Raw genomic sequence first — 27291 nt, forward strand, 5'->3', positions numbered from 1 at the left:
TCTGCAACTTTGTTCACTATAGCAGGTATTGAAGAGATATGATTTGAAATTGTGAAACATTCTTCACATAGCCTGTTCTTTGCTTCATCAGACGTTTAGTTTCTTTATTTCCTTATTTGAAGACTGATCTCAGGGAAATCTGTTTTGAAAATTGTAACATGTCAAAGGTGTGGTAAGAAAGCAACCAATGAGTTTTATTACAATAGTTTCGAAAAACGTTATTGTTATGTGTTGCAGAAAAAGCATTGAAAAGGAGTAAAATTCTGTTGAGAAATACTATCTGTAAATAAAGTAGAGCTGTCAAACTTTTATTTTTTTTTTATTTCATGAACAAATCCCTTTTGTGAGGAGCTATCATAATGGAGGCATTACTTTCAGAATAACCTTAAATCATATACAAGTCTTCATATTCTAATTAAATAACTACCATATCAAATTTTGTTTGAAAATCAACACTCAATATATAGAAAATATGGAGAAACATGATAGATATTGACTGCATTCTCACCGAAGAACTTTTAGAATGAGTATATTTCAGTTATTTTTAAGGACAATTTTCAGTAATGATAGAAAATTAAATTTAATAATGGAATAAGCAAAGCTGAAATTTTGGAAAGCCAGCTGAATAAATTTTTGTCTAATAAGAAAGAAATTAGCCAACACACTTAACTAGCAGTGTACAAACCTCTTTCAGTTATGCATCTGAAAATTGGATGAGAAATAAAATAGTTGATGAACAGGCTAGAGACAACAGATATGAGATTTCTGAGGTAAATTAGAGAAAAGGCAGATAGCATCAATAGCAGAATCAAATCAGAAATGAAGATATTAGAAAGAATCTTGACATTATTAGCTTTCAAGAATGGGAGGGAAAAGGTTAGCAAAGAGATGTTTGATGCCAGGATGGTAGGTAAAAGACCAATATCTAGGTGGATATTGTGTAATGCCTCAGAAAACCAAAATAGCTGATAATATCAGAAATCTGACAAACAACAGATCAATCTGGTAAACTTTGACAAAAAAGCTATTAATAATGTAAAATTAAATATGTAGTTATATTAGAATCATATTTATCTGCACGCTCAGTGAAGGTACTTATTAGAAATGCTGCTGATGATCATTTTTTTATAATTCATTTAACAAACAATTATTTTCATGACATTTTGTCTTTGACTTTTTCAAAAAAAAAAAAAGAAAAGCTGGTCTCAGGATCTCAGGAGGCTGTTTGCAGTGAGATGTTATATGCATTGTTGAGGATGCTTTTCCAGAATATAAATATTCTTTCATCATCAAATTCCTGATTTATTTACCCTCAAGGGTGTACAGGATATGGATATTATTACAGGAAAAATTACATCATTATTAACTTCTTATCTAAAATTTTCCTTCAAATCAGTCTGTTACCTTTCAAGACTCTAACATTATCAGCTCTTATATTTCTATCTTCTAAGGCACTTTTTACTGTATCAGTCCACCTATATCTTGGTGTTCATCTGGGTCTTTTTCCTGCCAACCTAGCAGAGAACACTCGTTTTGCTAATCTTTCTTCTCTCATTCTGTTTAAGTGACCATACCACCTGAGATTAGCTCTGCTAACACATTCTTGAATGTTGAGAATGTCAAGTTCTTTCCTAATATACTCTTTTTTAATATGATATTACCATTGATGCCATCTGTTCATGCCCCTAATCTTTCTTAGGACTCTGCAGTCCCTAGTCTTTGCTCAAGTGTTTTACTTCTGACACAGCTCTCAGAACCATAACTTAAAATTGGCTTGAATACTGTCTTATATACAGCTAATTTAGTGTTTTGGCTCATTTCTCTCTTATTCAATATAAATTTATTCAGCTGACTTCCTACTATACCAGCTTTGTTGATTCTGTTGTCTATTTCCATATTTAATATACCATTTTCACTAAAAATCATGTCTAAGTAGCTGAAATGTTTTACTTGTTCTATAGGTTCTCCATTTACGATGCAGTTGATATTTTCAATGCATCTACCTATTTTCATTGTCTTTGTCTTTATATTGCTGACCTTCATACCATGTCTATTACAACAGTTATTCAATTTAGTCAGGGAATACTTGTAGTGGATTTATTTAGAAGTATAACATCATCGGCATAATGCAAAGAGCTGAGATTAACATCTCCAATTTTGATATCATGTTTAATACCACTTTCCTTCATAATGTGATCCATATAGATAATGAATAACAGAGGAGATAAAGTACATCCTTGTCTGACACCAGATTTAACATTAAACCAGATTTAACATTCCTTCACTGGGAAGTACAGGAAGTACTTCCCAGTGAAGGAAGTACTTCCTGTACTTCCTTCACTTCTAACTGCTGACTTACAACTCAAATAAAGACTTAAGTATTGCTTGTTATAATGCCCCATTGACACCATATAACTGTAGCGTTTCGAATAGCTTCTCTCTTGGCACCTTGCCATATGCCTTTTCCAGATCTACAAAACTTAAATGCAGATCTTTGTTATAGCTTATTCTTCACCAAACTTCTCTTGCACAATCCTCAACCATTTCTCAAGTGTACTTGCATATATCTTACCAGGAACACTCAGTAGAGAAATACCTCTGTTATTCTCACATTCAGTTTTATTTCTCTTTTTATATATATGGGGACTATTAGAGCTCTACTCCAATCATCCACAATTCATTCCTCTGTCCAGGTCTTCTGAACTGTGAAGTGCAGCCACTATAAGACTTTTATACTCCCATACTTGAACATTTCTGACTGCATATCATCTACTCCTGCTGCCTTTCCACATTTCAGTCTTTTGATGGCTTTTTTCAATTCAAGGATGGATATGTATTCCTTACTGCATGCCTGGTCAGTGTTTTTTATCACTGTGCTCTCATCACTGACTGTTTCATTTAGCAGTTTTTCAAAGTAATTACTCCATACTTCAAAGTTATCTTTTTCTCCTGTTTTCATGTCACCTTTATCATCTCTAATTCTTTTTCTAGCAGTCTTTCCTCCATTTCTGAGCTTCTTCAACAATCTCCAGAATATCTTGCGAACTTCTTCATATTTATTTTCTATGTTCTTACCAAAGTCCTCCCTTGACTTTACTTTGGCTAGTTTTACACAGTGTTTAGCTTTCTTATATTTGTCTCTGTATTCTCTAAGAGCACAAGCTGACTTTTTTGCCAGGAACTTTTAAGGGTAACAAGTGTGGCAAGAAAAGCAAGAGCAGATTATGAAAGAACGTTAGACATACATGCTAAAGAGAATCACAAACAGTTTTTTTGATATGGGCAAGTAAAAGAAAAAATGTATATGGCAGAATGATTTTAAAGATTGCCAATGGTATGGAGGTAACTGAATCAGTTGATATAGTTGAATTACTGAGCTTTGCAAGAGTATATCAACCAGGTGGTGACATTGCAGGAATGAATGAACCAATAGCTTATATGGGAATTGTGGTGAATGAAGTGGAGGTGAATAGTCTATTACAAAACCTTAATGTCAATACATCTGTGGGATTAGATGGTATACCGACTCGTGTCATATGTGAAGCGGCTAAAGAATTGTCAGTGCCCTTGACCATTTTGTTTAATTTGAATCTCGGGTCTGGGTTAGTCCCGAGGGGATGGAAAGAGGGGGAAATAGTTCCACTGCATAAAGATGGTTCCAAGACTGCTGTTGTAAATTACTGACCGATCAGCATATCAGGAATCGTTGTCAAGGTCTTGGAGAAATTAGTCAAGAGAAAATTACAGGATTGGTTAGATGAAAATGTGTGGAGTGAGTTCGATGGGCGAAAGAATCTATATAAGATGGATGGCTTGCATTTGAATGGTTACGGTGTAAGGAGACTTGAGAAAGTGTGCTGAATGTAGTAGATGTGCAAATTCAGGGAAACTAGATTTTTTAAGGGGGGGGTAGATACACAGTCCTTAGGGAGGCAGTTGAATGAATATAATATGCCCGAACGAATAAGGACAACAAATCAGAGTGGGATAGTTAATATAAGGCATCAAGGTAGGGTTGGGGCTAATGGGGGGTCTTAAATTCATGTACACTAATGCTAGGAGTATTAGGAACAAGAAGGAAGAGTTTTTGGCCATGGTTGGCACTTCCAGACCACAGGTTATTGGTATTAGTGAATCATGGCTGACTGTAGATGATATAGCTAGTGGGATTGAATGTGATGGATATAGTGTGTTCAGGAATGACAGGGAGAATAGAATGGGGGGGAGGAGTATTGTTGATGATAGCTGATGAGCTCCAGCCAAGGAGAATAGAAGTTGAATTGCAGGATAGAGAAAAGAGCACATTTGAGGCCATTTGGTGTGAGATTGTGGCTAGCAGAACTAAATATACAATTGGGTGCTGCTATAGACCAGGTGATGGAAAAGATAGTGGTGACAGTATGCACAAGCAAATAGAAGAAATGAGTGGAAGGAGGGTAATTATTATGGGAGATTTCAACTATGGTCACATTGATTGGAGTGAGGAGAGGACACACTGGAGGAAGGAATTGGATTTTATGCGGTTATTAAGGGATAACTATCTGCAACAGCATGTAATGGAAAATACTAGGGGTCAGAGAGTGCTTGACTTAGTAATTACATATGAGGATTTGGATGTAACAAATATGACCACATTGCCACCAATTGGTGAGAGTGATCATAGGGTCTTGACTTGGGAGGTGGCTAAAGGTGTGGAATTTACAATTAAGACAGGGTACATGTGGAATTATCAGGCCTGTAAGTATGACAAGCTTAGAAGTTTGATTGGTTCAGTGCCATGGCATGTACAACTGCAAGGACTAGAAGTTGATAGTGCATGGGAGGCAGTTAAGAAGTGTTTGCATGAAGCAATGGCTGACGGTATACCTAGAGTCCAAATAATAAATCAAGTAGGGGTTAAATGGATGAATAACACCATTAAGCTTGACCTGCAAAAAGAGAAACAACTATGGAGGGAATTTAAGGAGAAAGGTGACCGGCAGGCACATGAACGGTATACAGCGCAGGCCAGAAGGGCAACGAGTGTGGTAAGAAAAGCAAAAAAAGTGTTTCGAAAGAACATCGGCCATGCAGGCTAAAGAGAATCCTAAACAGTTTTTTAGATATGTAGCAAGTAAAAGGAAAAATGTACATGGCAGAATGATTTTAAAGAATGCAGATTGTAGGGAGTTAACTGTATCAGTTGATATAGTTGAGTTACTGAGTGAGCACTTTGCAAGTATATATCAACCAGGTGGTTGATATATACTTGCAAAGTGCTATATACTTGCAGTATATAGCACTTTGTATAAAGTGCTATATACATTGATATATACTTGCAGAAACGAATAAACCAGTAGATTATACGGGAATTGTGGTGAATGAAGTGGAGGTGAGTAGTCTATTGCATAACCTCAATGTGAATACATCTGTGGGATTGGATATACCAGCTCGTGTCATATGAGAAGCAGCTAAAGAATTGTCAGTACCCTTGACCATTTTGTTTAATTTGAGTCTCGGGTCTGGGTTAGTTTCGAGGGGGTGGAAAGAGGGGAAAATAGTTCCACTGCATAAAGGTGGTTCCAAGACTACTGTTGTAAATTACCGACCAATTAGCATATCAGGAATCATTGTCAAGGTCTTAGAGAAATTAGTCAAGAAAAGAATACAGGATTGGATAGATGAGAATGGGATATTGTATGGGGGACAACATGGTTTTGTGAAGGGTAGATCATGCCTCAGTAACTTGCTCACGTTTTATAACACAGTGACGGCTGTGTTATAAAACGTGATAGGGGTAATGGGTTTACAGTGATACTACTGGACCTTGCCAAGGCCTTTGACAGGATACCACATGGAACCCTAATCAGTAAACTGGAGCAGATGGGGATAGATATAGGGTTGGTGAGATGGATAGGAGAGTGGTTGAAGGAGAGATACCAGAGAGTGGTTTATTCAGGAGTGGAGTCTAAAAGACGACTTGTGACTAGTGGTGTGCCGCAGGGCTCTGTTCTTGGACCACTGCTTTTCAATTTGTTCAACAATGATATATGAAAGGATTTGAGAGGAAGTGTTCACTTGTTTGCTGATGATGCAAAGTTGGGTAGAGCAATTGTGAGCGCACAGGATGTCAATTTAATGTGGCAAAGTGTAAAGTTATGCACTTTGGGGTGAAAAGAATAGCAGCAGTATATCGCATTGGTGGAACCATACTCCAGGAGATTGATGAGGCCAGGGATTTGGGAGTGTTGGTGGATAGGGAATTGAAGTTTAGGGGGCACATTGCAAAAGTGACTAAATCAGCTCATCAAATCACTTGGCTTCTGAAAAATACTTTAACATGCAGAGACAAACAAGTTGTTGTTACTCTGTATTGAGCCTTGATAAGACCCCATCTGGACTACTGTGCCCAGTTATGGGCACCAGGATTTCTTCGTGATGGGGAGGAAGTGGAGAGGATCCAGAGATGAGTGACCAAAATGATAGCAGGTCTGTGGAATGAACCTTATGAGAATAGGTTGAAGATTTGTGGGTTGCAGAGAATGGACGATAGGCAAAGGAGGGGTGATATGATTGAGACATTCAAATTACTGAAGGGTTTTTATGAGATTGATCCAGAAGATATTTTTGAAAATATGACTGGTGGTGGGAGGACTATGGGCCATGCATGGAAGCTGGACAAGAGCATGGTTGACAAGGGTGTTAGAGCCAGGTTTTTTACTTGGAGAGTGGTGAATGAGTGGAATAAGCTTCCAGAGTCTGTTGTGGGTGCTATGACCGTGAATGAGTTCAAGACAAGGTATGATAGATACCTTGTCTATGTCGAATAGTTGTTCTTGACATGATGTTAGGGCCTCCCTCGATGAGTCTGTCGACTCCTTGGAGTTGCCTGGAACAACAATAATAATAATAATAATAATAATAATGGAATACTGTATGGGGGACAGCATGGTTTTGTGAAGGGTAGATCATGCCTCAGTAACTTGCTCACATTTTATAACACAGTGATGGCTGAACTGAATAAGGGTAAAGGGTTTACAGTGATTCTTCTGGACCTTGCTAAGACCTTTGACAGGATACCACATGGAATTCTAATCAGTAAATTGCAGCACAGGGGATGGTATAGGGTTGATGAGATGGATAGGAAGGTGGTTGATGGAGAGAGATCAGAGAGCAGTTTATTCAGGAGTAGAGTTCAAAAGAAGGCTTGTGACTAGTGGTGTGCCACAAGGTTCTGTTGTTGGTCCATTGCTATTTAATTTGTTGATTAATGATATAGGAAAGGATCTTAGAGGAACTGTTCATTTATTTGCTGATGATGCAAAGTTGGGTAGAGCAATAGTGAATACATATGATGTCAAAATTTTTCAGGATGATTTGGATAGTTTGGAGGACTGGGCTAGGAAAACTAGATGTCAATTTAATGTGGCAAAGTGTAAAGTTATGCACTTTGGGGTGAAAAGAATAGCAGCAGTATATCGCATTGGTGGAACCATACTCCAGGAGATTGATGAGGCCAGGGATTTGGGAGTGTTGGTGGATAGGGAATTGAAGTTTAGGGGGCACATTGCAAAAGTGACTAAATCAGCTCATCAAATCACTTGGTTGCTGAAAAATACTTTAACAATCAGAGACAAACAGGTTATTGTTCCTCTGTATCGAGCCTTGATAAGACCCCGTGTAGACTACTGTGCCCAGATATGGGTGCCAGGGTTTCTTCTTGATGGGGAGAAGGTAGAGAGGATCCTGAGACGAGTGACTAAGATGATAACCAAGATGATAGCAGGTCTATGAAATGAACCTTATGAGAACAGGTTGATGATTTGTGGGTTGCAGAAATTGTTTGATATGCAGTTTGTGCACATTTTTATGTTTGGAACACTGTGTTAGTAATAACCAGTCCACGTTCTGAGCAGAAATCCAACTCCAATTTTCCCAATATATTTTTGTATAAATATTCTTTTTATTATGGTTATTATTTTGATGGCTTTTATACATTTTAAAATTATTTATTCTTATGTTTATTAATTTCATAGCTATTTTTATGCTTTTGAATCTTTCAAAGATTTTTGGAGATTCTAAAAATGTTTTAATTCTTTGAGTGCCTTTTATATTTTAAAGAATCTAGCATTGTCATTCATTCACATGGTTCTCTCAACCAAAACCAAGGACTTTTCCTAAGTGATATCTGGAAATCGTCTCCAAACAATGACAGACGATAAATAATGTATATTTCTTCATATATGATGTATGTTTACTGTTTTTTCATACTTTGATTGCTAAAACTATCATGGTTCCTCTCAAACCTTTTACAATAATTTGTTTGTTTTTCTCATCGTCTTTAATAACTTTATTTAACCTGAAGTAGCCACCTACCCCTTGGTGGTAAAACTAATCAGTATTTCCTTGTATCGTTTTTATCTTTTGTTAACCACCAATTAAAACCCAGTTTCCTGCAATAACTACTAGTGATCATAAAGGAGTTCATCTTATCAACATTTCATATCTTTTATTAACTGCATTAATTATTGGTACTTTCTTTTGCAGGGAAACAAAGTACAGACAAGGTTAGGATTATTAATGCTGATGTGTACTTGGCTCTCTCACTGTAGCTTGGTAGCTGCTCATTTTCTAAGCATTCCTACTAATTTTCCTTTTGTATCCTTTGTATTGTATGTTTAGATGAATTTTAATTCTTCTATTCAAAAATTGCAAATTACACTAATAATCATTGTTAGCTGAAAGTATATGAAATTGGCTGAAAAGCTTTTGAAAACCATGGAAACTATTTAGATAAAGCTAATTTTCTTATGTAATTTAATAAACTATTAAGCAAGTTCTTAATTATTTTTTTCTTACTTTCTACTGCTACATGAGATTGTTAGTAGAAATAATGGCTCTGACAAAATGCACTGTTGCAAATCAGCTAGAACAAATGCTTTTTCTTGCTGATTATTGTTAATAGATGCAAGGGTTAGTTACAATTTGCATGGACATTATCAGCAAAGAAAAAAAAGTTTCCTTATCTGATTAATTTCTTTTAACCCAGATGCTGTTTGTCTAATTTCAAAAGTTAATCATCAAATCTTTCCCCTTCCACCCTCCCTCAAAAATACATTATATATATGCTGAAGGGGGGGGGGGTAAAAACCAAGTCACACCTCCTCGTGGTGCCCCTCGGGAAACACTGGATAAATTCCTAGTAGGCTAATGTGACTGGTAAAACATATTAGGGCCACTCACTCAATATACGGATATTAAATGATTACGAAAGGAAACGAGATAATATCAGCTACTTCCACACAGACTTGTGCTTCAACTGCTGATACAGTTACTATGCGTACCAAGGATCAAAGCCTTCCAGGAAGTTCTTGGTTGAATAAAAGTACAAGAAAGTGTGATCAAATTAAATTATGGAAATCTAATCTCATCTTCTCAACATATAACATACGGACACTCAAGAAAACTAGAAAATGTTTTGAGCTACTTAGAGGACATTAAAAAGTCAACATAGACATTATATGTATACAAGAATATAGATGGAGAACTAACAATCATGAAGTGAATGAAACATCATCAGCTTACAAAAAATGGAGATTTATTTATAACTCAGCAAACAGTGGTGGTACTGGAGGGATTGGAATAATGCTCAAGAAGGAACTAGCAGAAAAGTAATATCAATTGAAAAAGTATCTGAAAGAATTCTTCTCATAACTATAAATACCAACCCCAAACTGATGGTAATATCCACATATGCTCCTACAGAATGTGCTCCACTAGAAGACAGACACCTATTATAAAGATCTTTCTGAAACTGTCATGAACATCCCAATTCACAACGTCACACTCATTGGTGGCGATTTTAATGCCCAAATTGGTAAAGACATTGCCAATACTACTAAAAACATGGGTAAATATACTTATCATGAAACCACAAATAACAATGGACATTCTCTTATGAACTTCTGCAATAGCCATAACATGGTAATCACCCAAACCAAATTTTCCCATCCAAAAGGAAACATCCTAATCAATGGAAAGTGTATCAGATTAATCAGGAACTGTCGAGCATATAATATGGTTGAACTAAACTCTGACCACAGAATAATCAGTGCCCGCATTAAACTTTCACTAAAAGCCTCTAAAAATAACACGCCTAAAAAGAAACAATACAACTGGGACAAACTCTATAACCCACAAATTGTAGCATCTTTCCACAGCACATTAGAAGACTATATGGAAAACATCCTTAAAGATAAAATCCAGTTAATGAATAGTATAAAGGTATCATTGAAGCAATAAACATAACATCGAACAAAATTCTTGGAAATAGCAACAAAAAAGACTCGAAAAAATGGATTATCACTGAAACTGAAAAATATATAGATGAAAGAAATAAAGCAAGAAAACTCTACCGCTTAAACAAGAATGAAATAAATAAAGATAAAATAGACATTTTAAATAACAAGGTCAATGAACTAATGATCAGAGACAAAGAAAATCAATAATTTTCAACAATGAAAATTATAATAAAACTGGGGATACTAGAAACACTTTTCAAATGATAAATTATATGTCACCACAAAACAAAAAGAAGTGGAAATAGACAAAAACGGTAGACAGCTATCAGTAAATCTGAACTTGATGAAAGAATGGAGAATCTACTTTCAAGAATTACTGAATGTTGTCAAGTCAAGTCAGCTGAATGTTATTGTTAATGTGGCAGTTAGATGCAAAGACCTGCATCTAACTGCCACTCTACCAATAAATTGTGAGGACTTCACAGAAAAGGAACTAAAAATAGCAATAGATCAAACCAAAGAAGGAAATTCCCCAGGGATTGATGGAATCAGAGCAGAAGCTTTCAAAAATGCTGGGTATAATACATATTCCAATCTCCTTGCCATAATGAATCAAACTTTAAACACTGGAATAATACCTCAACAATGGCCTTATTTCCCTATACCCATAAAGGGCAGTCTTAATAGAATGGATCACTACAGAGGTATTACTTTGCTATCAACCACAGTTAAAGTCTACAATAGGATGATACTCAATAGAATACAACCTTACTTAATATCACTTTTAAGAAAAAACCAAGTTGGATTTCTAAAAAAATTATGCACAGCAGAACAGATACATTTCATCAGAAGAATCATAGAATGTTCACGTGATAAAAACTTACCACTCATTTTAACCTTTATAGACTTCAAAAAAGCCTTTGACTCCATTAATAAAGAAGCAATGTTTAAAATACTCAGCTTCTATGGTGTATCCTCAAAACTCATACAAGCAATCTCAGCGTCTTAATAAAGATTACAGTATAGTAATCTTTAAAACAGACACGCCTGAATCCTTTCTGCTGACAACAGGAGTCCTGCAAGGTGATACTAGCACCTATTTGTTTTTAATATGCTTGAACTACATCTTATGGACCATCAACACAGAAGATCTTGGTTTTAACATTAGAACATCCACCCACACCATGCAAATAACTAATCTTAGCTTTGCTGACGATGTTGTACTTGTTGATACAGAACCAATAGATGCACAAAACATCTCAGTCTACTAGAGGCACAGGCTAAACTTATTGGTCTGCAGATCAACATCCAAAAGTCCAAAGTATTCTCAGTAGGTTGTGAAGGCTTTATACTTCACATCAACAATAAACTCTTAGAAAGCGTAATGGACTTTCAATACCTTGGATCATACATCAGCAATACAGAAAATGATATTAGAAAATGTAAACAGTTGGCTCTAGTCTTCCATAGCAAACTCCACCCCATCTGGAAAGCATCATTAATATCATTAAAGACAAAATTAAGACTATACCATGCAACCAGTAGATCCATCTTCTTGTATGGTTCTCAAACCTGTACAATAAGCACCAAAAAAACTACAGATCTAATTAACTCCTTTGGAACCTTATGTCTCAGACTGATACTTGGATCGACCGTGTCACTAACTCTGCTGTGCTAAATCTGGCTAAGCAAGAACCACTTGTCAATATAGTCAAAAAACTGCAACTCCATCTGGCATCTGCCAGTTAGCTCAAGATAGAAAGACTTGGAAGACCATAATTTGCAATATTTAATTTTTAATATAAATCTCTTTTCTCTTTTCACATTGTATCATATTGTAAATAAACTATGATGATGATGTGGCAGCATTGTGCTTGCTGGTTGCTTGCAGTCAGAGTGTGTTATGATGTTGTAATGTCATTTTTGTTGTGCCACCAGTTTTGGAGGACATTGGCTATAAGCATTATTGAAGAAAGTTTTCATTATGGAGCATTATTTTTGCTCATACAGAGGATTGAGTGGTAGTGCTTTATTTCCAAAGTAGCATATTATCTGTTTATTTATTTATGGAGCAGACCAAAAGAAAATATGTCTTCTACACCCTAGTGCCTTATTTATGGCATTCAGCTGAAAGACCACATCCAACATGTATTGTAGTATATGTTATAATACTTCCAATATTTTTCTATTGAAAAATTCTTTTTTTGGTAGCATAGATTGTTAAACATCCAATAAATATTTGGCATTGTCTAGTGACAGTAGAAAAATGTTTTGATCATATGGTGCACATACTGACCATGAGTTTGTATATGTTATTACTTCCTTTATATTTCACATATTAAGAACAATACTGCCCTAAAATCCTCTGCTCTTCAATTCAGTATATATATATATATATATATATATATATATATATATATTATTTATTTTATTATTATTATTTTGACCATACTGTATCTTCACTGCTTTGCCATTCATCACTTGCTGGAGAAAGAAGCCTTTGTTTAAATTCAATCTGTAATGGAAAGACTTTTATATGCTTTTTCATGGGATTAAGTAGGACATTCTTGGACAAAGATAACAGGGTTTTAACTCCTATTCACATACTACTGTGAAAGAGACAAATTAGTACAACAATGTACACAATTGATTTATGTAATGTAAATTAGACTTCATAGACTTATTACTTACCTTTATTAAATCTAATTAGTAACAAGCAGTTTTCTTATTTTGCTATTTATTGCAATCCACCATTGTTTATGTTATTTGACTGTTTATAATACAAATAACTAAAGATCAGAAGTTGAATTTGATATACATGAAATTCATCTTCTGATCTTATAACAAAACAAATTGCAAAGAAACAAAATGATTGCCCAGCATCAAAAGGTTGTAATTTATTTCTTTTTGCTCTAAACAGTAATAATTCTACAAAACTTGATGGTTTTTATGTCAAACTTATTATCTCTAACATAACTTTATTTTTCATTTGTATTTTTGAAACATAACTATTTTCACTCTAGAAGAAAGTTAATATTGTTCCTTTCTTTTCAAATGCTAAACACATTCCTTAGCCACCTGAACAAACAACACGAACGCATACAATTTACCATCGAAATTGAAAATCAAAATTCGCTCCCGTTTCTAGACACACTAGTCACACATCTTCCTTCAGGCAGTCTATCCTTCACGGTCTACCGACACACACTGGCCAATACATACATGCTAATTCATACCACCACCCATCACAAAAATATGGAGTCATTAACACCCTTAAAAACAGAGCTACAACAATCTACTCTAACCAGCAAGCCCTGAAACAAGAACTAAAAATCATCAGTGACACATTCATAAATAATGGCTATAACAAAAATACTATTAATAAAATACTCCATAAAACAACAACAAAAACGAATCTAGATTACAGTAAAACCATAACCATCCCATACATTAAAGGTTTATGAGAAAAAATCGACAGAATCCTACAACATTATAACCTCAATGCCACCTTTAAACCACCTACTAAACTTAAAACCATATTCAACTCCTCTAAGGATCCTCTCCTCCCATTAGCACATCCTGGAATCTATTGCATCCACTGCACCTGTAACTTACCGTACATTGGTGAAACAGGACGGACAATCCCGATACACAAGAAAGAACACATTAGACACATTAAACATAACCATTATGGTGAAGCAGGCCTCTCAGACCACGCGCTCAACACCTTACACCAAATCAACTGGAAAAGCACATGCTCTTTACACCACACAAAAACCCTGGTATGAAAGGAAATTTAAGGAAGTCTGTGAAATTCTGATAAACCACCCAAATATCAACAACAAAGATGACATGAAAATTCCAAGGATTTGGATTGCACACATTCAGCCTACCTAATATATAAGATTTAGCATTAGAATTAGTATTAGAAACCATTCCATACCAACTGGCTGGAATGTACAAGTATAATCATGATGTTAATATATGTATATAAATAGATACGTGGTGTTGCGCTAATGTATTTCTACAACCAACAGATAACACTAATAATAGGACTCTAGCGTTGATGTATAAATTTTTTTTTTCACCAGAGGTCAGGCCAACAATTGTTGTAGCAGTTGGTCAGTATCTTTAACAAACCAGTTTGATTGTAGTGTAGCTTGTTTCCTATGTATAGTTTTATGCTCCAGAAGATGACCTTGACATAAAGGTCGAAACGTCGAATGTAGATTTTAGTTATATTAAACTAAAGTTTTTATTCAAACATGGTAGTTGTCTCCATAATTTTCAAAAATGCGAAGTTAATATTGCTATTGTTTAGTTAATGCTGTGTTAGTTATGCCATCATAATTATTTCATTTACCAGCCTGGTTGGCTGAATGGATGATGTACCCTTTCTCCAGGATTGGAATCTCACAATGGTCATGCATGTTTATGAATATTTTTAGACAGTAGATAGATGAATTTCATCCTCTGGTATGAGACCACTACCTTGTTTACTGGAGGTACAAAGTAGCTTGAAAATTTTACATGTTTAGTCTCTAGAACAAAGTTTCCAGGAAAGTATCTAAACCTTGCCCACCCAAAATACTAAAAATAAAGTACTAAAAAACAAAGAACAAAGTTTCCAGGAAAGTATCTAAACCTTAGCCCACCTAAAGTACTAAAAATACCTTTACGATCATTTGTGGATGGGGGGGGACAGAAATGATTTTGGTATTTTGTGACTGGGAATGACAAACATTCATCTTGCAGAAACTTCCTACAGTAGTTTTTAATCAAGATCATGAATAACTAGCTCCTTTTTCCTCAATCTTTAGCACATGTATAGTATTTTAATGTTATATTCAAAGTCAGTGACGTGCACTTCTGTTATTGCATTAAATAAACTATATATATATATTAGTTCTAGTATCTATCTATATATATATATATATATATATATATATATATATATATATATATAGATGTGGTATATGAAAATAGGCATAGGGACCACCACTATTACAGATTGTGAATGACTATTTGGATTTGATTGATAGAAAGAGCAGAAGAAAGCACATGTATAGTAAATTTCAAAATTTCAAATGCTTGATAATTTGCAACACACAAATATTTTGGTAAATTTTAAACAATCCAACTCATTTCTTCAAGCATACATTAAGAGATACTCTATGGCTCACCTTTGCACAAAGATGTTAAAAATTCTAAGTCTGTTTGCCTTAAAGAACTTTAATGAACTACTAATCAAATTATTTTTTAAATGGAAATGAACTAAATCCTGAGGATAAATAGTTGGTATAAAATGTATATATAGTTAAAACTTTGTTGCATTCTTAACTATTTTATTAGCTGACATCCCAAGTTGGATTGGCAGAAGGAGATGAGAATGAAGAATTAGTTCAAGGACTCTGTGCTTTTTTATTAGGAATCTGTGTAGAGTTTAATGATGATTCTGTGCCAAGTTTCACAAGGTTGGTACAAACTTTCCATGCCCAGACATATAAAAGGAAAAAACACAAGCATTCTAAAAGAAATGTAATAATATATCCCTTACTATGTTCAATATTTTGTCTCCATCACAGTAATGAGCTCAGTTGTTGTGTAATGCAGCCAACTCTCACTGTGACATCATTTGTTATCTAAGTAATAACAACTAGAAATTCCAATATCTTGCTAAAGGCCCATAACATTAGTATTCTAAAAAAAAAAAAAAAAAAAAAAATTACTATACAGTTGACTTACTATAGTAAACAGCATTATAGATCCCCTCTTCACTTAAAAACTGTCAAAGTGTCCTAACCAGAGATACATAGACAGTGTTGTTCTAAAGGAAATTTACCAGACTATTTACTATAACAAATCATTCCTATTCTATATTCCCTACACTCTGAGAGTCTATAGTTGACTCTTTGACTCTGTATACTGGAGTCAACTGTATTATACTTTCATTATAGCAGGCTATTTCTCTGATCCCTACAAATTTACAGGTTTAATTTTCTGTACATAAACATATTTCTTTCAGATTTTGGTAGTATAAAAGTAACCCCTAGAACCTCAAGTTTTCCGCTCTGCAAAGCATGTAAACCAATCTTTGAGCACATACCATTTACACACTGAGTAATATTTGCTTATTTATCATGGTTTACTTTGGCTAAACAATCAACTGTCAGATTTCAACTTAGTGCACAGTATCCCATTAAACCATAATAATTAAATCAGAAATAGAGCATGCTCAATTTGAGATAGAAAATGTACCATCATTGCCAAGAATCTTCAGGGATGAACGTTTTTTACTGTGTGTCACTTGTGCAGAAAAGAGAATTAGTTGAAATTTCATTTGTTACATCAGAAGCTTTTTAAGTCTTTTCTCATGCAGGACTAAGTTGATTAGTCATAGTCTACCCTGCCACTAATCAAGATAAATGTCATAAAGCTGAAAAATGTTCTGGAGGTTGTTGGGAAAGCTTAAAAATCAAATAAAGAGTACTGTAGAGGAGTCAAAGATAATAAAGGTGATATGATAAAGATATTCTGCATGTCTGCAATCTTCACATTGCAGAGTAATTACTTTGAAAGATTGCTAAATTAAACAAGCAGCAACAGAACAGATAGCAATTATTGAAGAGAATGTAGTTAGGAGTACATATAATACTTGCGGTAGAAAAGCTATCAGACACCAGAAACATGAATAAATGAAATTATCTTTGCTTTCTCTGTGTAATATCAATAAACAGCTGGAGTAGATATCTGAGAAATGCTCAAATATAGAGATATAAAAGTTTTACAGTGAAGGCATGGTCTGAAGGTCAAATTCCAGATGATTAGAATATAACTTTCATCCATAAAAATGAGAAATAAAGCTTAATGTGAGATTAAGCTTTACATTTAGAACACTTAGTAGAGAATTTTCCCTACTAAATGTTCCATGTAAGATTTATGCAAACATACTTGCAAAGAGGCTAACAAAAATTGTGAATGAGAGACTTGGAGAAGAATAAGCTGGGTAACAAAGATCCAGAAAAGGTGTATAACAAGGGGGGGGGGGGGAAGCATATAAAAATGCTATAATTATATGGGGTAAAGACAACATTAGATAGAGCAATACGTAGTCTATACAGGAAGGCCTCATTTTATGTTTCCTCTATTTACAAAGATTGAAATTAACCAAACTTTCAAAATCAACAGCAAAAAATCCAAAACATAAAGAAAACAATTTTGAAAGTTTTTCCACTTGGTTATACTACAAATTAAAAATGCCAAGAAATTATTATCTTGGTTTAATCCTTTATCCATGAGTAACTTTTTGTTTACTTACACTTGGATGAAGGATTAAACCAAGAATATAATTTCCTAGCATCTTTAATTTGTAAACAAAACAAGTGCAGCATATCAGCAGCACTTATGATTGTCTGTTGTTTTATGTTCTACAGTATTGTGGGTAGAGATTATAATGCAGTTTGTTTACATTTTGGTCTACATGAACCACATTGTAAAGACTGCTAAAAAAAAGTAAAAGTTTTTCTAATATTAGTATTAAAACAATAAATAAAAAAAATATAAACTTTTAACATCTTTCTCTAAATCCAGAGTGATTTATTAAAAAAGGGTGGCAAACCATTTGGCAACTCCTATAGGTAGAGATGACCTGCTAATGCTTCTGCCTGGTATCTCCACTTGGGCCTGGCTCCCACTGAAGAGGCCTCAATAAAGGTCGAAACTAGTCTGGGTAGTGGCCCTTCCCTTAATGCATAACATTAGACATATCTGCAAGGAAATGTGTTTTGCATTATAGGAGATACTGAGATAGGAGTGTTGGTAGCTTGCTCTGCCTTTGCAACGAGTTGCCCTGGTGTTGTACCACCTTACCCCAGTCCTGAAGATACTTTCAGGTGCAAACTTTGTTTGCTCACACTTAGAAAAAGGATTAAACTAATTTTATTATACTCTAACCAAGTGAAAAATAAACTTTCAATACCTATACGAGTTACCAAAAGGTGTCTCACCTTATTATTAAATTACACTGGATTTAGAGAAAGAGATCTTTTTGGCAACTTGTATAGGTAAATATGACTTCTCCATTGCTTCCACCTTAGTATCACCACCTCCAGGTCTGGCTCCCACCGATGAGAACCCAATAAAGGTCTGGGTAGTGGCCCTTCCCTTAATGCATAGCATTATACATGTCTGGGAGGGACTGAGGCAACTCGTGGTAAAGATGGACCAAGCTCTCATCACTACTTGTCTTAGTATCGAAGATACTTCAGGCTCAAGCTTTGTTTGCTTACACTTGAATAAAGGATTAAACTATATTTATTATAGTCTAACCAAGTGGGAAAAAATTCCAACATCCTCCAGTTGTATTTGCAACTTTTGTTATTTGACCTTTGAACTTCAAATTTCTATCCACCAATACACCAAGACCCCTTGCCTCCTCAGTTTCTTGTAGCATAGCCATGCTAATATAATATGCCACTGGAAATCTCATCACATCAAATTGCATAACTTTACACTTACTAACATTAAACTGACAGCCATTTTCATTTGCCCAACCTTCCAGCCTATTCAAATCATTTTGTAAATACTGAATATCAGTAGCATCCCTGATTACCCTGCCTATATTCGCATCATCGGCAAACAGCTGCACATCTGATGTTAGTCCCTACCTGATGTCATTAATGTATCGATTGAACAATAATGACCCTGAGGTACACCATTAGTCACCTTAAATCTGGCAGATTCACACCCACTGTATACCACTTTTTGATATCTGTCTGATATCAAAAATATCAATAGGATACCAGTGTGGTATCCTATCAAATGCCTTAGAAAAATCCAACATTATCATAGCATATCCATTCCCTTTATCCAACTGACTGTAACATTATTATAAAATATGAGCAAATCGCTAAAACATGACCTTCCTTTAGTAAACCCATGCTGCTCCTTACAGAATATAGCTTGTTTGTCTACCCATTTCTGTGTGAGTTCTTACCAGCTTCTCTAAAATCTTCACTGTCACACCAGAGATACTGATATGCCAGTAGTTAGACACATTAGTTTTTGCACTACCTTTGTACAATGGAAGTATCATGCATTCTTTCCATTCTTGTGGTATCATTCCCAAGCTGAGACTCAAGTTATACAAACATGTGAAAGACCTAGTCAATTCGGCTGGACATTCCTTTAGCATATGGGCTGATATTTCATCTGTCCCTATTGGCAAATTCTTATCCAGGTTATGCAACTACTCTTCAGCCTCATTTTCATGAACCTCTAACTCTTCGTCCAATGTAGCAGTAGCATTGTGCACCATGTTACACACCTGGTAGATATATCTTAGCAAAGTGAGCACCCATTAATTGAACAGTCACATTAGTTTCCGACACTAGAGTGCCATCTGCATTCAATAAAGTTATTCTTTCACATTCATGCTTTCTTTTGCATGTGGCATAACGATACAATTCTTTTGGATTGCCTAAAAATTGCATGGCCAATTTCTCTTCATACTCCGATTTAGCTTTCCACACAATACTCGTTAGTTTTCTGGCCTGAACTTTATGTATTTCATAACTTCTCTTGTTCTTATTTTCAGAATATTCTTTCCATGTATTCTTCTTCTTCTTGTGGATCTCTTGCTTAATAAGGTTGCACATTCATTTAAGTTCCCAACTTATTTATTCTTCAAACACTAGGAGTACATTCAGTTTCCGCCTCATTTAAGCACTTTTTCAAAGATTCCCATCATTACTGATATTTTTCCCATTCAGTAACTGATACCATGGGACCAAAGATAGTATTCTTCTAAGTTGATCATAATTTCCAGCTTTGTAGTTCAACATGTAACCCATTCTAATTGGAGCATCAATACAATTAGATACTCCCGAGAAGCACAGCTTGATCACTGTCATCTGGTGGTAAAATAGCCATGTTATTAACAGAGCCCCCCCCCCATCTGATGCAATGAGCAAATCCAACACTCTTTGACTTCAAGTTCCTTCTTTCACATGCTGCTTGAGAAAGTTGTCTCACAACAATTCAATAAATTCCTCTTTCTTATCAAGAGCATCTACCTAATCAGTGTTTTTGGAAAAATTACCCATAATGATCATTATACAAACATGTGAAAGACCTAGTCAATTCGGCTAGACATTCCTTTAGCATATGGGTTGATATCAAGGCCTATGTAGCTCAGTGGAAGTGGCGCTTGTGTCCTCTGCGCTTGGTCGCTTGAAGTCAGACTTAAGTTCAAGTCTAGTCTCCGACTGGAGGAACTTTTTCTAAGCCTTTCTTCAACCGATTCCCGAGTTAGTCGATCTCTGGCATGGGCAAACAGGTTTTTCCCTCCCGGAAACTCAGGTTTTTCATCCTGTAAACTCAAGAAAATCGACCGTAGTACCCACATTATGTCAGACAGTAACATATCTTGTTAGGGTTAGGTAGCAAGAGATGGCAGCACTTGTTTGCCAGCCTCTTCATCGGTGGCTGCTATAATTAGTGATAGACATGGGCCAGCTATCTCTGATTGGCTACTACCTGTGGAGATTGAACTGCCCACTCAGTCTCCAAAAGCTAGATGGGGTTAAAAGGCCTCGCCTACTCCCTATAAGGGAATAAAAGGCGTTAGCTGATTTATTTATTTTTTTTTTTATAATGATCATTCATTTGGTACCCATAAGGCTAAATTGATGATGCATTTCTTCATCCCATGCAACTGACCCGCCAAGTCTGTAACAGCACCCACCATATATTTCATTTCATTAGCCTCCACTTCACACCAGATGTACACTACATTGACACCGCACTGCATTCTGAATCTATACAATAAGTAAAATATTTCAGCTATTTAGGTGCATTTTTAGCCCATGTGGTAAAAAAATTAAATATGTAAGCAAAACTGGTATGGCGAGAAGTCATTAGAATAAATTTATATGAAATATGAGAGAAATTAGCCCAAACTAAATGCTAGCAGTATATAAGGCATATGTGATATTCAGCTTTTATCTTATCCACTGCTGGGTGAAAGCCTCTCCCATTGTGGGAGAGGGTCTGGGTTTGGGTCTACTTCTTCCATGGTGACTCATTCCATATTAGGAGAGAGAGAGAGAGAGAGAGAGAGAGAGTGTGTGTGTGTGTGTGTGTGTGTGTGTGTGTGTGTGTGTGTGTGTGTGTGTGTGTGTGTGTGTGTGTGGAAAGTTTTTTACCTTGGTCATGTAATATACATTAAAGATACCAAGAAATTTTATATACTTGGTTTTAATTCTTTTCCCAAGTAAACAAAAAGTTTTGTGCATAAAATATATTCATGTTTTGAGCTAGAGGCTAATGACTTCATATCACTTGCCTTAGTATGTATCCCATAATACAAAGCACACCCCCTTTCAGGCATGTAAATGCAATGCATTATGGGAAGGGCCACTACCCAGACTGATTTCAACCTTTATTGAGGTCTCTTCAGTGGGACTTATATACACTAGCAGTATATAAGTGTTCAAACTAATTTTAATTTTTGGATCTCAGATTTGGTTTATAAAAAAATACATGGATGATCATAGAGAGACAGCAGATATGATAGTTAGAGAAAAATTAGGGGAGCTTACTGATGACATTAGTAACATATCCTCATTTGGCATGAACTTGATCTTGTTTACATTCAAGAATATGTGAGCCGACCTAATCTCAGGTTTGATCACTTAAACAGAATTGGAGGAATGGTTAGGCATCAATAAAGATCTCAGGGAAAAGATCCAGAGGAAGACCAAGATTTAGGTTGATTGATGTAGTTAGACGTGCCTTAGTAGAACAAAAGATAAGATCTGACAATATTAGAGCCATGACAAATAGCAAATTATGATAGTACTTTATCACGTAGCAGTACTATCATAGTATCCTGCACATCCCTTGCAGATACATATGAAGAATTTGATGATGACTAATTAATTTGCTGCCCATTGTGAGACTAAACTCTGCATATTGGAAACTTGAAGCAGCATTGGTTTCTAGATCAGGTTTCCAGATTATCTAAAAAAATCCTTAAGTGATAGAGCTTACTATGCCAATTGTCCAACCTTTTATGGATGGCATTACAATAAGAGTGAACATACATTCATCTCTCGCACACACACACACACACACACACAAACTTCCTACATATTCAGCCAGTGGACAGCAAAATAAGTAGGTTGCCAGCTTGCACTTAACATATGCATGTGGAAAAATTAATAAATAAGAGATAATTATGATGAAATAGCACAATCCTGAAAACAATGGTGATTTTTCTCCTCCTCACTGGGAATTACTGTTTCTAGCTGCTTGGTTTACTGATGATTGGAAATCAAAATTGTTGTTTTAAATTCATCAGTTTGGTAATTCAAATATTATGTTGTTTTGAAGGTCAATTTGGGAATGCAAATATTAAAGGAGAACACATTACATCTCCACTATCTGATCAAAGAATATCTGGACATTCCTCTGTAATTCATAAAGTGACGTCTAGATGTCGCTACAACCTCACTTACCAGGAGGCATGGAGCTGTGTGTTGTTCAGTGATAAGTAGTACGAGCAGAATGGGTAGGTCAAGGGAGCTCAGTGACTTCAAATGTGGACTAGTTTAGTTATTGGTTGCCACATAAGTAAGAAATCTGTCAGAGACATTTCAACCCTCCTCAAGTTGCCCAAGTCAACAGTTGGTGACGTGCTTTTAAAGTGGAAACGTGAAGGCACAACCACAACAAAACCATGGTCGGGTAGGCTGCATTTAATGACAGACAGGGACCATTGAGCGTTGAAGAAGGTGGTTCGTGAAAATCGCCAGACATCGAGTGAAACAATCACCCAGGAGTTCTGCAGTGGTAGTAACTGTCCAGCCAGCAGCATGACTGTGCATCAAGAGTTAAAAGGAATGGGGTTCCATCATGGTTGAGCAGCAACCCATGAACCAAACATTTCTCCTGTGAATGCTAAGCGACACCTGCAGTGTTGTAAAGAGTGATGCCACTGGACAGTGGACAACTGGAAACGTGTGATTTGGAGTGATGAATCACGCTTTACCATGTGTCATTCTGATGGGAGGGTCTGGATGTGGCAGATGCCTGGAGAACGATTCCTGTAAGCATGTGTAGTGCCAACAGTGAAATTTGGAGGGGGGTGGCATTACAGTGTGGGGATGTTTTTCATGGAATAGACTTGGCCCTCTCATAACACTACATGGAAATCTAAATGCAGAAGGATACAAGAACATTTTGACCAGTTGCATACTGTCTATGGTAGAAGATCAATACAGTGATGACTATTGTCTGTATCAGTATGACAGTGCTACCTGCCATAAAGCAAGGTCTTTGAAGGAATGGTTTGTGGACAATAACATTCCAGAAATGGACTGGCCGGCCTAGAGCTCTGACCTGAATCCTATAGAACACCTTTGGGATGAATTAGAATGCCGATCCAGACCCCAATGACCCACATCACAAACTGCTCTGGCTACAGCTCTTCAGGAAGAATGGGCTTCCATTCCTCCAGAGACATTCCTGGTAGAAAGTCTCCCCATCAGAGTTAGAGCTGCCATAGAAGCAAAGAGTAGATCCACCCTGTATTAATGTCCACTACTGGAAAGTGTGTCACAGGGAAAGTGTGATTACAGTTTCTAATAGGTGTCTGGATACTTTTGATCAGATAGTGTATTTTCTGAACACTCATATAAACTAGCATTTGTTTTAAGAAACTGAAATGCTAAACTTGATAGCATGGGGTGCTTGCTCTGCCTTTGTATTGACTCATACTAACTGTTTTTTTCATTATCATTTTTAAAATCTTTGGTTTCATGGCACAAATACTAGGTGACCTTCTTTGTTGGAAAATATGGATATTTTATCCTTCATTCTAAAACAGTTAATTAATTCAACAAGCTTGAAGTTTTTAAGATTATTTCTTCCAACAGACAGAAGCCAGAAATATTATGGATATACCAGGCTTCTCTCAGGCCTTTAAAGAGAACCAAGGACTTTTTTTAAGCACTGCTTTCAGCACAAATTAATCCTGAAAAAGTACACTAATAAAAGTAATGTAATGTCAAGGTACTAATGACAGAATGTTTAGTTATATATATATATATATAAGTCACTGCATTACCACTTTCAGATTTTTCAGTTTTTATTTATTTATTTATTTATTAATTAGTGCAGGTGCTAGTTTGGCAACTGGTTATAATAATAAATTTTTAAATACTACCATTCCTACAGTTTTATTTATTTATTTTTTTTTGTTTTTTGTTTTTAGGGATGACATTCGTCAGTTAATTAACAAGAGAGTGGGACTTCAAAACTTTTTAGATAAAATGCAGTTAATTGCTAAGCATGATACTTATGGTAAAGTGTGCCAAAGACCTCAACTTAGTTATTCAAGTCCTAATGAAGTTCTTTTTGATTATGAGTTCTGTAGACTCTTCAATTCTTTAGAAGGTAACCATGCGCTCTCTTTAGATTACTAATCATGTAATCAAATTATACTATATTGTTACTCACAGTATCACATGTTATAGTTGTGTGGGTGAGATTCTCATAAATAAGAAACTGCTAAGTATGCTACAGAATGCTACACTTCAAAAAATTTATTTTTAAATATAATGATCTAGAATTTTTTTTTCAGGAAACTGTATTAAGGACGTTCATTTTTTTAAAATACTTTTGACAGCCAGGTAATAATTAAACATTACTTAATTTTATCAATATGTTTAGAGGAAGAACTGAAATTCTAATTATAAATTTCAGACACTTCAGTTTTGTCAGTCTAATTAGCATATTAGCAGTGCATCCAAGCACTGCTAATATGCTTTTATGGGTATTTAAATTAATATACATATTGCATATATTATATATTTATATGCACTTTCTATGTTAATTAATATGTACTGTGTATCCTGATTGTCTAGTTTATTGGTACAGTCATCATGAAATTCACTTCCTCGGCATATATCCTGCAGACAATATGAAGTGAGTGTGTACATGCAAATAGTTTACTGCAGGATCTAGGCAATGATAGTTAATTTTTACAGTATAATGTTTGCTCCAGATGTGTTGTTGGCATTATCAAGGAAACCTTCACTCACAGTACCAAACTGTGAGCTTTTTGATACAACAGTGCAGTAGCACTGTTCCATTCAATAGCAGTCCTGCTGATGTGAAAGAAGAATGGTAGCACAGTATGTTTGAACACCTTGTCATGGGTAGGATGTAGCAACGGATAGCACAGCAAAATGCAAAGTTATGAGTGCTGTGGACATAGAAACTAACACTGTTTTCTTGGGATAGTGAAATGCCAAATCCTCAATTCTTCCATGCTGAAGTATGGGCCATGGTGTGATGGCAGCAGCATGAATCAGTTAACTCATTCTATCAGGTAACACTATGAGCATTTAGTACATGCTGCATCATTTCTCAGTCCATTTCGCCATCTGTAGGATGAGGTAGAATAAGCAATAAAATAGGGACTTACTACAGTCTTAGAGCCTCCGTAGCTCAGTCAGTATAGACAAAGCCCTTTGGTTGGAAAGACCTGGGTTCTATTCTCATCCATGATGTGAGGAACCTTTATCTGGTCTCTTTCAACTAAAGGTGAGTTAGCCAATCTCATACGAAGGTAGAGGGTTTTTTAACTTGGAAACTTGGGTTTTTCATCCCTCAGAACATGCAGACTGGCCCGTGAACACACACACACACACACACACGGATCTACAGTCATAAAATACTTACTTAATCCCTCAGTAAGAGGGCTCAACCAATCCTAAGGGAAGTGGAGGAACAGGGGGGAACCCCATGCAAATAGAAAAACCAGTCTAATCTGAGACAGCTAGATGTGATCGAGTTTATTGGGCCCACATCTCTGTGGAACACTTTCAGCATTTTACACATCCTTGTGCCAACTAGTTGATGTTTTGAGGCTAAAGGGCATGCATTAGTTGGGCGTGGCTAATAAAATGGCCTGATATATATTATACATCAATATAATATGTACTGTGCACCTTCATATGCCAGTAAATACTTTTAATATTAAAAGTGAATAGGCTTATTTTCTGAGGAATAACTTATGGATCAAAGTTTGATAACTAAAAGACTTCCGCATAGCTGGTAAGGAATGCAGAGAACTGACTGAGACATGTGATTTGTTGTCCACTTCTAACCTTTCCATGGTGTATTTTGTTATCTGGTATTGACCCAGGTACGAAATAAATAAGGATGGTGTGGCAAGTTGAAACTTAAAATAAAAATAAAAATCTGCTAATGCCTTTCATTCTCCTGTAGGGAGTATGTGAACATGTTTTAGCCCTTTGTAACTTTTGGACCCTTCAGTGTCCAATCAGAGGTAGCTGCCCCAAAACTATCACTAATTACACAGTCCAACACAATTTTTTGAGACTAGTTTTTTACTAATTTGGGTGCGCTGATTTCAAATATCAAACCCATTTTTCTCTATCACATCAGGTTTTCCTCGATAGCATTTTCTTTTTGCTAATTTGTAAGTTTTTGATAGTTTTAAGGAGGCAGTACTATTTAGAGGATCAAAAAAATCGATTTTTTAATATTATTTTCTGAAAGTATGTACTTCTAAAAATCTGTTCCTCACTTTTTATCAAGAAATTCGAAAAATTCCCGAAGATATAGCCTATTATTCAAAGCGGTGCGCAGATCAGAATCGGAGCGCTCACCGCTCTCGCTTGTTAGTAAACGAATAAATGTGTAAGAACCTGCAACAGCACGTACTGGCGCTTTGAATGCGAGAGAGGCCGATAATTAGATACATAACTACTTAACAATATTCATTAAAAATTACAAGAATATTTATTAAAAAATAACAATTTTACTTACACATGAGTTTCAGGGAATAAATTTTTGTTTGTAGCAATTTCTGCTGTGTGTTCTGTTTTGGCAATCCCTTTGAATACTCAAACAGTAGTCGGCCATCATGTGAGAATCCCATCTTCCTTGGTACCGATCTTCCATAGTTTTTAAGTTTTGA

At 35.7% G+C, this 27291-nt stretch overlaps 1 protein-coding gene across 2 annotated transcripts in view; it reads left to right on the plus strand.

Annotated features, from left to right (window-relative positions):
• LOC150099478 (general vesicular transport factor p115-like) overlaps positions 1-27291 on the plus strand; it is a 354365-nt gene that overhangs the window by 233308 nt on the left and 93766 nt on the right. For both annotated transcript variants that reach the window (XM_090403647.1, XM_090403648.1), the window contains exons 13-15: positions 8527-8637; positions 15633-15754; positions 24556-24737. In XM_090403647.1, the coding sequence (XP_090259773.1) occupies positions 8527-8637; positions 15633-15754; positions 24556-24737 (415 nt within the window). The remainder of the gene's footprint in view (positions 1-8526; positions 8638-15632; positions 15755-24555; positions 24738-27291) is intronic.

The sequence above is a fragment of the Typopeltis vanoorti genome, chromosome 14 (genome assembly GCF_054136105.1).
Source record: "Typopeltis vanoorti isolate ZY-2024b chromosome 14, IOZ_Tvanoo_1.0, whole genome shotgun sequence".
Classification (NCBI taxonomy): Eukaryota; Metazoa; Arthropoda; class Arachnida; order Uropygi; family Thelyphonidae; genus Typopeltis; species Typopeltis vanoorti.